Genomic DNA, 14,221 nt, shown 5'->3' on the forward strand with positions numbered 1-14,221 from the left:
TACAAATAACACATTTGGGCAAGCAAATAACATGTGTTCCAGATCTTGCACCCCACCGTTACATAAATTGCAGAAATGACTAGTTTTTTCTTTTGGGAGGCACTTGTAGGTAAAAGGTTTTACAGGAAGTATCCCGAGCAGGGGTAATATAATCGATCGCCTGACACCGTGCTTTAAGTTAAAATAGATATACTGCTGTATTTTCTTATAAGCAATTGTTTTGGCATATTTGTTATACAGTGTCAATTTGAAACAGTGCTGGATGTCAAGTTCAAAGCTTAACCTTGGTGTTAGATGTTTTAAAAAGAGCTTCAACTGGGCGGGAGTCCAAGATTGCAGCAAATTAGTATTAACATTTGATATTTTAAAAATGATTGAGACATTCCTACAGAATACATATTTCGGTGAACCTTGTTCAAATGTCTCTACTTTTAATAAGGATCGTAGCGTTCCTTGTTCCTCATGGATGAGGTTATATGGCCATCTTATAATATTACTAATTCCTCTGGCATAAGAGCTAACTAGTGAAAATTCGAGGCGAAGAACTTGTACCAGTACAGCTTGTGACATCTTAGTGAGTTTCTGGAGTACTTTCCCTTCTTTTAGATCCAGATGTTTCCATTGACTTAATGGGATGTATTCAAGAGCATATGATAGTACTTGCGGGATCTTAGCACTATATACTTGAAGAAGAGAGGAAAAATGCCTTTGACCGGTCAAGGCATATAATCGTAAAAGTGCCCCCACATGGACGTCAACTTTTCGGTTCAGGTTCTTAGAGAAAATTCTCCCTAAGTAGGTATTTTTGTTTACCACTTCCAGCAGTTTTCCCCCTAGAGTCCAATTATAGTTGACATACCGTTTCCTTCCTGAAAATTGAACTATTTTTGTGATGTTCGGTTTTAAATAATTTTCTTCCGTGTATTTATAGAGTGCTTGCAGATTCCTTTGCAGGCCAAATGGTGTTAGATCTAGGATGACTACATCGTCTGCTTACAGCATGGTGTGGATTTTATGATATGCAATTTTAGGTGGAAAATTGCTGACTTGTTTAAAGGTTTCGGGCAGATCACTAAGATATTGGGAAAACAATAAGGGAGCAAGAAGGCACCCTTTTCTGAGGCCGTTTGGTGTAGGTATTGGGCTTGTAAGACCCTTCTCCCTCCCCATTTGGACTTCACACCATGTCCCAGTGCACCCCGATTTCCAGTGCCTATACTATCTTCTCCAATGTAGCTGTGTAATTTTCCCCTAATTAGGACATCCTTATCTCTTCTTTCGTTCTTCCTCCTATGTATTACGCGGCCTCACCTTGTCTACCAAAACGTTGCTCATTCCTAAGTTTCAGCCTACATTGATGTGGCTATGAAAAGCGATGCTTTCCATTGCCAGGGTTTAGTAAAAGCAGATATTCCCCCACTTCCTGAGATTTAAGCCCTTATAACATGTAAAGCAGCATTAATGGTCAGCGTCCCTGCAGTACCATAAACAGAAGGCTGGGTGAGCACGTCATGGCTTATTTGTTAACTATTTATCCCTTGATAAAAATTAAGATGCCAAATGATAGCGTTCCTATTCTTGTGCTGGTGCCATTGCACAGCGTCCATCAAACATTTGAAGTAACATAAAGAAAGAAGAAATTATTTATATATTTCAGCTCAGGCCAGCGAACTAAGGGCATGAATATGATAGCAGGCAGACTTACGTCTGCCCGCCCGCCACCCTATCAGGGATTGGGATTGCTGGACTGGTAGTCCCGACATAGATATTTTGATGCGACCGCCACCATGGTGGCTGCAGCACCCGCCGCAATGCAAAAAAGGGCAATTTAAAAATCCCTGCACTACGTGGTAGGCACCATTCTGTGCCTGTCACATGGTGCAGAGGTCTGTACGGGGGACCCCTAGGTGCACCCCAGGTCCCATGTCTGGGCGCCAAGGGGGAAGGGGGGCCCACAATGGGTCCCCAAAGTATCTTTCCGCCAGCCTTTTTCATGGCGGGTTAACCGCCATGAAAAGACCAGTGGAAAGGGACATTGTAATCCCTGCGGTGGTGCCTGGAAGGGTCCGCCAACATGGTGGGGACTACAATCCCCTTCCCTGCACCGGTGGGCTCAAGGAGCCCATCAGAAGCGTGGCAGTCGGACCCCGCCCACCATTTTAATATGGCGGGTGGAAAACATGTCTCCGATGGTGGGGAAACCGCCACCGACAGCCTGTCGATGACGGTCTCTCCGCCATCATAATCGGCCTCTAAGTTAAAACAATGTTGTATATAACAAGTGATGACATAGTTTTTCAGTCGGTCTATCATTCGTGTCAGGCCCTGAACTGACCAAGAGTCCTCATTCCATTGGAACGGATCAAAAGTAATTAGAAAAAATGCAACACAGAGTGCCGAGTAGTGATAATTCTTTTACAAAGGTTAACTGGTCATCTTTATTATGTTTGGATATTAAGCTGGTGACGTGAGACATTTGGGCAAACAGTATTAATGTGTTTTATGACATAATAACGAAAAATTACTGCCACAGTATATATATCACATTAAATTGCAAAATTTGCCTTTTCATGTCACATAATTAAGTCAACTCTGTCACATAATTTGGTGTTCCACCCAGGCATGGCTCCAGTGGCCCTTTGCTTTGTTTTCAGGTATGTAACAGTTGGGTGATGTGCATACCATGTTTGCGTCATCTCTTCAGCGCTAAACCACACTGTGTCCAGTAGAAACAGAATTATCTTTTTTTTGGACTCTGTGCTTCAGGGCACCCTACGTTTAATGTTCCCTGCATCCAGTCACCCTGCTCTTATGAGCAGTAAACATGGTGTGGCGGGCACTCGAACACAGCGCGAGCGCCAACACAAACCTGGGATTCACAGAGCGGGCGCCAACACAAACCCGGGATTCACAGAGCGCGCGCCAACACAAACCTGGGATTCACAGAGCGCGCGCCAACACAAACCTGGGATTCACAGAGCGCGCGCCAGCACAAACCTGGGATTCACAGTGCGTGCGCCAACACAACCCCGGGATTCACAGAGCGCACGCCAGCACACACCTGGGATTCACAGAGCGCGCGCCAACACAAACCTGGGATTCACAGAGCGCACACCAGCACAAACCTGGGATTCACAGAGCGCACGCAAACACAAACCTGGGATTCACAGTGCGTGCGCCAACACAACCCCGGGATTCACAGAGCGCACGCCAGCACAAACCTGGGATTCACAGAGCGCGCGCCAACACAAACCTGGGATTCACAGAGCGCACGCCAGCACAAACCTGGGATTCACAGAGCGAGCGCCAACACAAACCTGGGATTCACAGAGCGTGCGCCAACACAACCCCGGGATTCACAGAGCGCACGCCAGCACAAACCTGGGATTCACAGAGCGCGCGCCAACACAAACCTGGGATTCACAGAGCGCACGCCAGCACAACCCCGGGATTCACAGAGCGCGCGCCAGCACAAACCTGGGATTCACAGAGCGCGCGCCAACACAAACCTGGGATTCACAGAGCGCGCGCCAACACAAACCTGGGATTCACAGAGCGCGCGCCAACACAAACCTGGGATTCACAGAGCGCACGCCAGCACAAACCTGGGATTCACAGAGCGAGCGCCAGCACAAACCTGGGATTCACAGAGCGCGCGCCAGCACAAACCTGGGATTCACAGTGCGTGCGCCAACACAACCCCGGGATTCATAGAGCGCACGCCAGCACAAACCTGGGATTCACAGAGCGCGCGCCAACACAAACCTGGGATTCACAGAGCGCGCGCCAGCACAAACCTGGGATTCACAGAGCGAGCGACAACACAAACCTGGGATTCACAGTGCGTGCGCCAACACAACCCCGGGATTCACAGAGCGCACGCCAGCACAAACCTGGGATTCACAGAGCGCGCGCCAGCACAAACCTGGGATTCACAGAGCGCGCGCCAGCACAACCCCGGGATTCATCGATGCGCCTTACCTCTGAATGGTGCTCTTCATTCTGCTGCAGCACCTCAATGCAGAGCTCTGCAAGCTGGACAACATCTTCCAGTTTTTTTGATGGAGGTGCTTGGTTCATGGTCTCTAAGAGACAAAGACACAACGCATTTAAAAGACTGAACTAGGTTACAATGAACACTTTCAGACACAGCAATATGTGCAGCAAAACTGGAATGGAGCAGTGGAAAGCTTGTCTTCAGACGGGAGACACTGCACACTTTGGCTGTCCTCAATGGAGAGCCCTGACCAGGTCACCAGCAAACAACCAACTGCAGCTAGAACACAGGCATCGCGCCTGGAGGCAGGCTCGCGAAAACATGCCGCTGAGACTTCTTACACAATGCGTGGGTCGACTATAAAAAGCCTTTCTGATCAGATACTGAGAACAAACACATTCATTAAAGCGCAAGCGCCGGCTTCTGCAACTGGGCGCTTGAATGCTCAGGGTCAGGCGAACAAAGGCGGCGGGCACTGCCAGGGCAGCCTCGCCAGTTGAGGAGTGTGTGCATTAGCGTCCTTCGCCTCTTGAAAGACTCTACATTCCTGGCATGCTTTGCAGTTGAATGGAATAGGAGGAAGATGAACCCTTGGGTGGCACCCAAGGCTGAGCCAGCGCGAGCCACAGAAGTGGAAACCACTGCCAGAGGCAACACAATCTACTCCCAAGTCTGAACCTTCTCAGACACTTCAGGGCCACAGAAGAAGCAGCAGGGCGGCTGTTTTTGCACCATCTTCATCAACCACATGTATGTATTAGAACAACACGGACAATAACAAGAATTGTGCGTCATTTATTCATGGTGGCACTAAATCCATTTTACATGGATTTGCATGATGTCTACAGGTACAAATCTCGTTGAATGCATTCTTACTGTCGGTAATTGACAATGAGATCTTCAGTGTTCAGTCATTTCTCCATCAAAACTAAAGATATGGTGACATTAATGTATCTTAACATGTAACATTCATACATCAGATTAAACTGAGCCACCGAAGGTAAGGCAAAGAAACCAAAACCAGGTGAAGTTTCAACGTCATCAAGAACTAAAAATGGATTCTTAGAAAATCTGGGACTGACAAATACATGAATGCACGTGACAGCACATCAAGGCCACATTTGTGACAATGCAGGCCCCTATTGTCAGCAATTCAGGCCCACATCAACAGCAACACAGGCTTGCATCTGCAACAATGCGAGCTCCTATTAACAGCCGCAGGGCAGAATCTGTCACTAGCCAGTCAGGCTGGAAAGAACTTTTGTTGACTTCCCGGCCTCAAGTCAACTTATTTTTTAATCTATCATGAACTGACCCATTAGGGTGTCTGTGGGGATGGGAATGTCCCCTGCTTGATATACAAACACGATCCCCCTCCCCTGAGTGCCAGACTGCATGTGTATTTGGTAACATTGTATTTGCATTTATATAGCGCTTACTACCCCTGACGAGGCGCCAAAGAGCTTTTTCGGCAAGTAGCACGCTGCCCCGTGACTTATTTTGGCCCAATTTTCATGCGCATCTAAACTTGAGCACCGAATGCTAAGGTGGAACTATTGACACCTTAAATAGTGGCTAACTTGGCTAATTTCATCTGGAAGAGAATTTCAATATCCCGAGACTAGGAAGTTTTTACTGCCCAAACCAGTCACCTCTACAGACTTCAGGTCCCAACATCTTCAGCCACATTTCTTTTTAGAAAAGAATTACTTCATAGGCTGATATTAACATATTAGAAGAAAAAGATGCATACACCATGCATACACCCCTTTGTAAAATCTGTATATATTAAATAGTACTGAACTCAATCAATCAAACAAAACTTTATTTTGCCGAAACGTAGACGGCATATAAAGTATTCTATACAAACAATCATCATCCATTAAAAAAACATTATCAATTAAATGCACATAATTGATTAAAATTCATAATCAAATATAGATAAACGTCTAAAACAGTAAAATACATAAACTCTTAGAAAAAAAAGGAGGATTTCATAAATAGATGTTTACATGCACAATTAGGCCCCGTACCCTTTTACTTCCATATATTAAAAACTACAGACAAGTTCTCCTCTTTTTTAGAGCACTGAAACAATGTCTCTTTTTCTTCAAATAGAATATCTCAAGCTGCATAACGATGTACTCATATTATAAAGTTGAAAGAAATCCAGTGCACATTTCTTTAATGTGAAGAGAACTAAACCATGGAGCTTGCCTGTTTAAATAGAAGCTTATTGTCCAGGTGTGTCCAACAAAAATCCAGATCGGCTGAATCCGCGCAAGGTTATAAGGATATCCATGTAAGACATACTGACATACAAGTAATCTAAATAGATCCTATTTACATAGGCTATGATTAGCCTGAAAATCTGAAAGGGATCCACCACTCCAGGACCTGTGCTGGACATCACTGTGATAGGCTTTAAGCTATTAGATTAATTGGTTTCCTTTGATAATTTAGGAAAAACAAATTGGACATAGCGTATGATGTCTATGCAGATATTATAATCACTTAAAAAATATGCCACCAAGATTCATAAAAAACGAAATTGTATTTAATTGTCTTTTAAAATAATTGTGATGACAATATCTCCGATCAGTATTGTATAGTTCAATGTAACAACCATTGAGTAAAGAGATGGTCAATCTCAGTCTCCATGAGTGGATATATGGAAATATATAATTTTTAAAACATTTATAAAGTAACTTCATATCTGGGAACCCCTATTATAGATTTGAACATTGGCCAGCAAAACCTTTTAACATATATGTTGGGTCTTTATATTGTAAAAGATTTCTGTTACCTTTTTCAACCTTAGACATTATTTCCAGATTTCTAATAATATAATCCTGGTCCACTACTCTAAGATGGAGTTTCTCTCCATTTTCATAACAGAGGGAGCATCTGACTAAAATACTTAGTGCAGTTTGCTTTAAAAAGATCATAAATTAGGCTGAAATATATATTCTAATTTTTTTAATTTAGAAAGAGTTTGAATTCTTTCAAAGCTAATCCATAACAGGATTTTGCATTTCCCAGCAATTATTCTTATTAGCATGAAACTTTAGACACTTGCCATTTAAAAGATCAGCATTTTCTTCTAAATCAAAACAGAAAACAAGAAATGATCAGCATATGATGCCCATTTTTCTCAGCAGTCCTTATAATTAAATGTTCTCACTCAGTAATCATCAATTATTATTTGTAGTTCCAGCTCAATGTAAAATACAAACAACAACAGGGAGACAAGAGACTCCTAACTATCTTCATAGTTAATCACAACTTTAGCCGACAGTGTTCAAGACAAATTTCATATCAAAATGTAAAATCTCATTATTTGCATAACCTCCCAAAAATATACTAGAACCAATATTGCTTAATGCATCCAGCAGGTGTGCACTGACCACCTTGTGATGGACCCCTGTTGTTCAACAGTCCTACCGGTAATGAGTATATAAACAAGCCTTTGAGACAGGGGCAGCAGAGAAGTGGGTGGTATAGTGGGTGGGGGGAAGAAAAGAAATGAAGTGCATGACAAGGGAGGGAGAAATACAGGAGGGAACAAAGAAGCACATGGGTAAGAGCAACATGCAATGCGTGGGAGAGAAACACACAGAGTAAAGAGAGCAAGACAGACTGCAGGAGAGAGAGGGAAGCACATGAGGAAGATACCTGGAAACCAAATGCTTAAGCCAAAAAAATGTCATTCCTAAAACAGAGCTGTGGAAGGACACAAGTAAAGAGTATAACACCCCAGGAAGGGACTCACAAAATGGAGAAGGAAAGCCATCAAATAAGAAGCAAACACATGAGAGTGACAAAAAAGCAAAACTACAATCAGGCTCAAAGCCCACTCTAAGGTCTTGGTAAACGGACAACAGGTCTTTTGGTAGGCTCATCCTAAAAATAATATAGTCCTTCAAATCTCATTTTTAAACATTGGCTTGACTTTCCTAGTTCATTTTAAGCTTTCCACCCAACCATCCTAGATGCATTTTCTAAAGTTTGAAATGAATTTTCCTGGATTATATTTGCTTTAAGTGTTCAGGGTCCTCCTGATGATTCAAGCTGATAATGCCCCTAGCAATATTCTATCCAGCACTATAAAATGGCAAAGTGCTTAATGGCTCCACAGTACTCAGCCAATGGCGTACATATTTATTTGTTTTTGCAGAATGCTCGAGCAGCCATTTCAGAGTGCAAGTAGGAAGGGGACTCAGGAGAGAAGAAACGGAATCATCCAACAGTGAATAGTCTTGAACATTGAGGCCAGAAGGTGCACAACATTGCAAAAATATTATCCAGAAGCTCTAGCAGCTAAAGACGGGTCTGGATAGCCATTAATGAACTATTTCTATACATCAGAGAATATCTCAGCACACAGGAGGAGTACTTTTACCCTCTTTCACATTAACTTGTTTCCTCACATTCATTTCCTCCTCTTTGCCTTTGCACACAAACGCTGCCTGTACCTACCTCTCCACCTTCGTGTTACACTGTCTGACAAGGATCCCTGGCAACCACTGGTGCCTTTCAGTACCATGTCTCTCTTTCCATCCCCTTAACTACCCTGCACCCCATCACAGTTGCCAGTTGCCCCCCAGATCACCTAGTACTTTACTTATCACTGTGACTTTCCCTGAGCTTTGCATGTCCAACTCCCCAACAGTTGTCCTTCATTCCACTTGCTTGCCTCACTCCCAGGCACTGTTTCCTATGCCGCTACCCACCACCATCATTTCTTTGCCATTCAGATCTCATGTATTCCTCCTCTCAGAAGACAGTGCCCTGGGTGCAGAATATTCAGCGCTTAATTTGTGCCGGTGTTTGTCGGTGCTTAGCACGACACTTACTTATGACAGTCTATTACTTGGTGGAACTGTCTGTCTATTTATATATTCCATACGCTTAAAAAAATCAAAGCAGTGGGTCTAGGCCATATTTACAGGGCAAAGTGACCTGGAATAGTCAAAATGTAACACCTGTATTGTGTGATGGTTAGAATTTAGCAGTGCTGGCAGGGACAGTTGGTAGTGCCAACCACTCTGGCCTCTTGAGACCAACCTTAGGCCCTGGCAATTACATTATTACAAATTAAGCACTGGGCACATTCAACCCAGAATGTGATTCAGAGTCAAATCTGCCACATGAAATCAGTTGATAGGATTGTCAGTCCTATAAATCGTCCCTGACAACAAAATTATGGATATATGAGCAAACGATATATCAACAAAGCCGGCATAGAGCGAACTTCTCTAGACTGGATCACGTCCTACCTTCGAAACAGAACTAATGTCATCCATACCCCACCTTTCTCGTCCAAACCATACTCTACAAAAGCAGGGGTTCCTCAAGGCTCTATGATCTCGCCCATGCTTTTCAACATCTACATGAAGTCATTATCGGTACTGATCAATCAATTTCACCTCATGTGCTATAACTATGCAGATGACACGCAAATACTCCTTCAACTGGAATGCCCCAAAGAAAATGGAAAATCCCCAATTTTCAGTTGTCTCAGAGCCGTGGATCAGTGGATGACTTTGTGCTATCTCAAATTGAATGCTTCCAAAATGGAAATACTCATGTGTGGCGAATAAAAACATTATGACCCACTTGCCGCCTGGCCTGATGAACTGGGTTCACCACCTAAGTATCGATGGCAGTAATAAACCTCTGAATGACCATGGACTCAAAGCTATCGATGAATGCCCAAGTGGACAAACTAGCAAGATCAAGCTTTGTCACTATAAAAAAGCTGCAACAAATTTTTCCTCATTTGGTATTCCCACACAAGGTCCAAGCTACCATCTCCCTTGTTCTGTCCAAACTCGATTATGCCAGTAGCCTCTACCACGGATCACCTTTAACAAACATGAAAAGACTACAACGGATTCCGAACTCGGCTGCCAGACTACTCTTACATATAAAACTGCAAGACCACATCTCCCCTGCCTTGAAAGCCCTGCATTGGTTACCGGTTGCCAGAAGTTCCACGTGCAAGCTGCATTGTATCACTCACAAAGCAATACATGGAATGGGACCGCTCTTCATCAGGAATAAAATCACCAAACACATTCAACAAAGGAACCTCCACTCTAAGGGGGCACCTCGCCTCAAAATCCCAAGATACAAGAAAAAAAACATGCATGGCATATCCTTTTCTGTTCAAGCAGCCAAATTATGGAACTCTTTACCCCACAACATAAGATCCACCGTCAGCCACCTTATCTTCAGAAAACTACTCAAGAATTGGCTCTCCCCCACATAAGCACCATACGTAAACAGAAATTTACAGCATATCCCTCTGTATAATAAGCATTTATTTTCACTATAGATATGTACATATCTTTGTGTATTGCTTTGTATAAACATGTAGAATAATTATGTTGTTAACAAAAAAAAAAAAATTACAGTACAAAAACACTTGAAAACAGGAATTTATCTTGTGCATCTTTCGTCTACATATACTTGCTTCCATTGTGCATCTATGTACCTTCCATGTACTTGGATCTGTGTTTTTGTTACTTTTCTCCTGAAAAAGCATATCCAATGCACTGCCCTCTTTCTCTTCCTGTACATCTATTAATATATTTAATCTACATATACTTACCTCCTTTATGCATCTATATACTTTCAATTTACTTATGGATCTATATATTTATTACTTTCTTCTAATTTAGCATTTTCAATGCACTACCCTATTTCTCAGCCTATACTTCTCTCAATATATCTTCTAGCCCAACTTTCTGACTCATCTCAAACTTCTTTCTACTACTCTTTCCAATGCACTACCCTATTTCTCGCCCTATACATCGATCAATATATCCTCTACATCCACTCTCTCATTTATCCCAAACCACATACCACTACTATGATCCCCAAAATAACCCTTTCTAGACTCTCCCCTACTCTACCCCTCCTTGCATCATCTGACACCTCCTGTACTATACCGATCCCCCCCAAAAAACCTTTCTGAACTATTCCCTCTGCCTCTTCCCCTCCAAAACCCATTTTTACTCATCCAAAAGCCTCCTCCAACTGATATGACCTCCCAAAAACAAAATATCCAAATCCTTCACTCTTCTATCCCCCCACTATCCTTTTCAATCAAAATAACAGACTAATGTGTTCACTTCTCAAATTCCATATTCCACTATACTAATTCACCACTAATCCTTTATGGGTCCCAGAGTAGCATGCTACTCGCCAATAAAGCGTTTCAACACCCCATCAGGGTTACAAGCGCTATATAAATGCAAACCTTTCCCCCTTTTCTACCCCTCCCCAACCCTTCTCAATCCAAATAACTGACAAACATATCCACCACTCAAATTACTTTCATGTTTCACCATACTAATTCAACACTAATCCTTATGGGTTCCAGAGTAGCGTGCTACTCGCCAGAAAAGAGCTTCAACACCCATCAGGGGAATCAGGTGCTATATGAATGCAAACCTTTCTTCCCCTTCTATCCCTCCGCAATGCTTCTCACTCCAAATAACTGACTAATATCCACCACTCAAATTACTTTCATATTTTACCATACTAATTCACCAGTAATCCTTTATGGGTTTCCAGAGTAGCGTGCTACTCGCCAAAAAAAGCTCTTTAACACCCCGTCAGGGGTAACAAGAGCTATATAAATACAAACCTTTCTTCCTCTTCTATCCTTCTGCTATCCTTCCGAATCCAAATAACTGACTAACCTATCCACCACTTAAAATTACTTTCATATTTCACTATACTAATTCAACACTAATCCTCTATGGGTCCCGGAGTAGCGTGCTACTTGCCGAAAAAGCACATAGACGCCTCGTCAGGGGTAGTAAGCGCTTTATAAATGCAATTACAATACAATACAATACAAATATGTTCTGCAGTACACTTTTCTCACAGTTTTCCAGTAATCCTGTAAGGGGCATGTGACATTTAGGTCTGCCCTGGAGATGCCCTCTGTTGTCTTGACACACTCCTCTAAAAAAACTAAAAAAACATAAATATTGGCTACATGTGCACATATATAAATCGGCTTTCTGTTATTCCTCTTCATCTATTAGTACGTTCAGGTGTCATTCACATTTGGTTTCCCCTCCCATACAACACCTATTAAAAGAATCACATATTTCCTATGATGCACATTAAAACTAGCAAAAATTGGCAATGCCAAAAGGTCCGGCTTTTAAGAAATGTTGCAAGGTAATACGAAGCATTACAAGTAAATAGCATGGGAATGGATATGTTTTTGTGAGGAAGCAAAGCACTGTAGAATAATAATGGTGTAGGTTAATAGGTCGGGTGACAGTTGCACTGTCAAGCCAGGCCTGAATATCCACGTAGGTTCATGACTGCCCTCCACCATCTGGTTTGCTGCCAGAGAAAAACATCATAAGTTATCTAGTTACCTAAGACACTTTAATAGCATTGCAATAGCATGCGCCTGAAAATTCAAGCTAAGGCAGTTGGATAAATAAATAAAATAATCATAGCTTTGTGGAGGACAGGAACTTTTTTTGTGGAAGCACACAACTTTTGCCCAATCAAAGCATGTACTCCTGGCTGCCTATATGTGGGCAACGCAAAAGTTCTTTTCTAGGGATGCTCAAATCAATTGTCTGGCGACAGCTGCACTGTCAAGCCAGACCATGAAAATGATGTTTCAAGCCTGCTAGGGATTCACATATTGCTCTATTGATAATATTTACAATGCGTTTCCCTCATTTTTTTTTCCACGTGTAGATGGAGGAGCATTTCTTAGTTCCCTTCTTTTTAATTTTTGCAGCATATGCTTGCAATAATTTTTTTTTAAGTAAACATTGCAGCAGATTGCTAGGCTAGACCTATTGGCTTTGATAATGTTTATTTCATGAATTTTCAATTGTGCAATATTTTGACTTATGTGCTTAGTTTTTATTTTTTACTTTGTGATGGTTTAGTGTATACGCTGTTCAATGAAAGCGCTTATGATTATGACAGAAATGCTAAACTATATGGATTCCGAAGCAGAAAGCTGGGCAAGCAAAATATATAACTGTGAGTGCATAGAGGAATCTAAAAAGTGAGAAACTATTTAAGCCTATGTCTTTGAGAAACTCAGACTAAAGGAGTCCCTACGCCGCCCACAGCCCCTCCCCCTGAAGAAACAAAACTTCAGGAAAAAATATAAAAGACGCCACGCAACGACTGAACTTAATAAAATATGAAGTGTTTTAAAATCCTAATAGCCGCATCAAGAGTGAAGTACCAAATTATCTTAACTTTTTAGTCTTCACGATCCAGCCTCATGGATGCCGAGAGACAGAAATAAAAAGTTAGATAACAGCAGGCGCATTCTGTGATAAACCGAAGGAAATCTACAGTAATGAGAGCCAGTTAAGCGGCAGACATCCGTAAAAGATAAGCAAGTACAAAAAAAGACCATTTGCAGTGGCACAGAAGGACGAGTAATGCCTGCATCCTACCTCAAAGAATTCTGCTAACTTATGAGGGTGAACTACAAATGATGAGGGTGAAATTCAAATGGCCGGGAAAAGTTAAAAATGTACTGTTCATGACTATTCGCTTCCATTCTCAATAAGTGTATTAATAATAAATAATACAGCTTCTTAGAACCGCATAGCACACCGCAGGCACACAGCAGAACAGGAAACACTGATGAATGTGCGACGTGCTGTTTGAAAAGCTGCCAACATAAAACAGATTTGGAGATGGAATGTAGTTACACTGGTATAAGGTTTGTTCTTTTTTTGTACCCCGAAGTGAGTCCAAATATTAAATTTAGTTGAGATTAGCAATGAAGCTCTGCATATAAATGTAACATTATACCACTGCATCTAACAGCTTTAGAATTGGGAATAAAAGGTGGCTACCAATTTTCGGAAAAACATTAATTCCATCAAGCAGTTCCCACTTAGTCGAGTTGACTGGAACACAAACTTAATTTCTCATTTTATGAAAAGATTTTCCCTTTCTGTAAACCTGTGGGCTGTGTTCCGTACCCTATGATAGGGATCACAGCACCCTCCCTCTGGAAGGTCTAGTGGCCCCTGGATCTGTGTGCCCAGACAACCGATCCTTCTCTTCGGTGTCTAGCATTAGGGCCTAAACTCAAGGGGTTAAACTAATACTAATCATGTCAAGACTGGACTTTTCCCTTGAATGTGAAGTGCAGTTAGTGTCCGCGTATCGTTCTCGAACAGTGGGGAGGGGAGTTGTGGTCAT

At 42.3% G+C, this 14,221-nt stretch overlaps 1 protein-coding gene across 7 annotated transcripts in view; it reads right to left on the reverse strand.

Moving 5' to 3' along the window:
- The window catches only part of CADPS2 (calcium dependent secretion activator 2), a 1,645,358-nt gene that overhangs the window by 396,696 nt on the left and 1,234,441 nt on the right, over nt 1-14,221 (reverse strand). For all 7 annotated transcript variants that reach the window (XM_085654189.1, XM_085654188.1, XM_085654187.1 and 4 more), the window contains one exon: nt 3,982-4,085. In XM_085654189.1, the coding sequence (XP_085510315.1) occupies nt 3,982-4,085 (104 nt within the window). The remainder of the gene's footprint in view (nt 1-3,981; nt 4,086-14,221) is intronic.

The sequence above is a fragment of the Triturus cristatus genome, chromosome 4_1, assembly GCF_964204655.1.
Source record: "Triturus cristatus chromosome 4_1, aTriCri1.1, whole genome shotgun sequence".
NCBI classification, from domain to species: domain Eukaryota; kingdom Metazoa; phylum Chordata; class Amphibia; order Caudata; family Salamandridae; genus Triturus; species Triturus cristatus.